The 3,177-nt window shown below is 34.6% G+C and overlaps 1 protein-coding gene across 1 annotated transcript; it reads right to left on the reverse strand.

Annotated features, from left to right (window-relative positions):
- On the reverse strand, nt 1-3,177 carry LOC123717315 (trypsin-5-like). The gene is made up of 4 exons (XM_045673238.1): nt 3,110-3,177; nt 1,826-2,075; nt 322-468; nt 1-189 (listed from the first exon to the last, which is right to left on the reverse strand). The coding sequence occupies exons 2-4, from the start codon at nt 1,934-1,936 to the stop codon at nt 49-51; spliced, it is 399 nt and encodes a 132-aa protein (XP_045529194.1). The 5' UTR covers nt 1,937-2,075; nt 3,110-3,177; the 3' UTR covers nt 1-48.

Below are 3,177 nucleotides of genomic sequence, written 5' to 3' on the forward strand. Positions count from 1 at the left end.
AATAAAAATCATATTTATTAAATTACACTCTATGGTTCATATCCAAAATTATTTCATATTCGATTGGATCCAGTCCTTAACGGCCTCAACTTTGGAGTTGAATCCAGGCAGCTGATAATATGGATCCACGTAGGAAATGACGAGACCGACCACTTGATTGTTCTCAACAACTGGGCCACCGTGGTCACGCTGAAACAAAATAAATATTCAATTATTTTCGTTCATGTCGTTTTTTTAACCCTATAGTCTTCTATATAGTTGTAAAGAAATGTTTTATAGCCTCTGGTTACCTGTACACAAATATTTATTAAAAGTACTTACGAAAAAATCTGTTTCGGTCATTTCATTCTCATAGTCTGTGCAAAGTATAGAATCCTCGTCGATGTAGAATTTGTGCCTCAGTATACAGTCATAGTTGGAGATTGTGCTTTCCTTTATCACTTGTAAAAAGTTTGTGTGTTCTGTATCCTGAAACAATTCATGGTTATTAATAATATTTAAAAAACTTTATTCTCAATAACGGAATGACGATTTTATTTTTGTGAAAACTTATTTTTTGTGTTAAATTTTTTGCCAATTGCACGTCGACATCGGCCTACTTTAATTTTGTAATCCATTCTGAGTTAATAAAGAATTTATAAATAAAAAGTGTTACAAATTTTGTAAGGACATCTTTTAAATGATTGCATATGTATGGTTTTACCATAAGGAAGCAAACCCTAAGCGACTATGGTGAGAGGTAATTAAGATCTTTTAATTAAAATACAAGTGCTACGATCATAAAGTTGTTTTATTGAAATATTTTTCTTAATTTTATTAGTCTGTGCTCAATAACTATAACTAAACAGTGCTTTTATTAATTTATTAGTGTTTGTAAGTTACTATAATTTTTGTATGCAGTATACATATTTTAATTGTACATTTTGAGATTGTCGAAAACCTGATTATGAGTGATCTTAGTTTGTCAATTAGGTGTGATGTGTGAAATAACCTCTTTAAATTAGATTAGATTTTTAAGTCCCATATATTCATACGTCGCAAAACGAATGCTTTCGAAAATGTGCCTTCCAAATAAACCCTGAGAAGTACTTCGTAATTCTCCTTGCCAGGGGAAAACTCCGTGCTGTCGCTCATTCTCGGAAAAAATATCGCCTCAAAAAAGGGGTAACCTAATACGGGCAAGCCAACCCGTGACAAAAGTCCCTCAAATATCTAGGAGTCACGCTCCATAGTAGTAAGCACATAGACGCCGTTCGCAAGAAGGTCTCTCTTGTCCTCTCTCGCCTTTATTTCTGTTCCGAATAAAAGGAGTGAAATTAAACAGATCCTGTATCTGACCGCGCATGACCCATCCTAGCGTAGTCTTCGCGCATTGCGCTCACTCTCATATTCATCGGCTGGACGTGCTTCAGTCGCGATCCTCAGATTGATAAATTTGTCTCTTGTCGAACAGTTTCAAAAAATCCCACATGAAAACGGTTACATCGCAAATTTGAGCACACGTAATCGTTTGTTTATTTGTGTTTACGGTCTAGAGCAAAGACACAAAGACGTATAGACAAAGACACAATATCGCACAACACGCTGCCAAGTAAATAAGGCCGCCCGTTAAAAAGTATTCTTTTCAGTTATGAAAAGTGGTTATAAAGTAATTTGGATATGTAAGAGAAAGGCATTGTAGCAACATATGTCGATGGTACAGCAGAAAACTCGGGCCAAGTCCGTATGCCGAGCTCCGTATGCCGTCAGAATTAAATAAATTGAAAAATGGTTCGATCAAGCACTAGTATTCCTCCTCTGATTGTATTAATTCATTAAATCTTACCCTGCTAAGTTTCCATCCTGATGCATCGACATTGACCCCTTCCTGGGTCGGATTATCGGGCAGAGGTATGGCCGTAACATTATCATTAAATTGAATAGTTCCATGAATCATAAACAATGCATAGTTGTACTTAAAATTATTAGGCCGATATTTTTCGTGTATTTTAATCGAAGACACGACATATGTTTTTCCAGGTTTTGTGATGTCGATGGTACCAACAGCGACAGTTAAGGAAGCAGAGTCTTTTACGCTAAAATAAATAAGTAAATTTTATTTAGGTTACATTTTTAAAATAAATTACAATGGAATATTTTTTCTCAATGCAACCGAAACGTGTTATGTAAATTTATACTTATATTATAAAAAGGAAAGATTTCACTGTTTTTTTTTTAACTTAATAGGCTCCGAAACTACAGGATTTTAAAAATTATTTCACCATTAGTAAGCTACAAAGCCTGTAATGAGATCTTTAATGAAACAAATCCAATAATATAAGTGCAAAAAATGGAGCAAATACTTGGTTACATTGCGTGCGCTGCGACAACTATAGGTGATTAAACAATGTACTACGACTTTCAGAACACATCATCCGTATCTACACAATACGTGTAAGTTAAGTCTTAAAAGGCCAACGCACTTGCAAGCCTTCAAATGTGTGGATGAATGAGCAGCGGTATCACATCACATGAGCCTCCTGCCCGTTTGCCCGTTTTATTGAATTGAAATGCCGGCACTTCATTTGTGTCTTGAACCTACATTCAAGACTGCTTCAAAGCCTTTGTATAACTTTTTCTCTTATTGAATTTGGACATTCCATTATAAAGATATCAGGTATTTACAATTGTAAGTGTTAGAAAACAGTCGCTGAATACCTGTCACGTTAGACTCAGATCGAAGACTTGCTCTTGCATATTTGATAGTGTGAATAAAATGTCAAAATTTCCCAACATTTCTTCAACTTTTTTTCAACCGAACGCAAGAATAAGGGCGTACGTACGTATTTGTAATATATGTGTGTTAAATTTTTTGAAATTATTACTTAATACCCGAGCAAAGCTGTTGGTTGTTTTGTAACAAATTAATTAAAAAGGTAAATTGCCAATTCAATTGATTAAACAAATTGAGCTCGTTCCAACTCGGTGTATAACACGCCTATCTCGGTTCGAATCTTGGAACAACAATTCTCTTTTTGTCATAGAGTCAAACGTCTTAAATAAAAATATATATTCATATTCCAATGTATGTATGCTGGGTTCATATAAAAATAATAAAAGTACATATTACCTGTATACGCAATCTGCAACTGTCAATATCCACTTGTCGCCAATGATAGTATCGCTACAAAGATGTGT

Source organism: Pieris brassicae, chromosome 12, assembly GCF_905147105.1.
Source record: "Pieris brassicae chromosome 12, ilPieBrab1.1, whole genome shotgun sequence".
NCBI classification, from domain to species: Eukaryota; Metazoa; Arthropoda; class Insecta; order Lepidoptera; family Pieridae; genus Pieris; species Pieris brassicae.

Coding starts and splice junctions, on each gene's coding strand:
- LOC123717315 (XM_045673238.1), bottom strand. CDS start 1,936: ATGATTCATGGAACTATTCAATTTAATGATAATGTTACGGCCATACCT. Junction 469..1,825: donor CAGGATGGAAACTTAGCAGG/GTAAGATTTAAT, acceptor GAATTGTTTCAG/GATACAGAACACACAAACTT. Junction 190..321: donor TGACCGAAACAGATTTTTTC/GTAAGTACTTTT, acceptor ATTTTGTTTCAG/CGTGACCACGGTGGCCCAGT.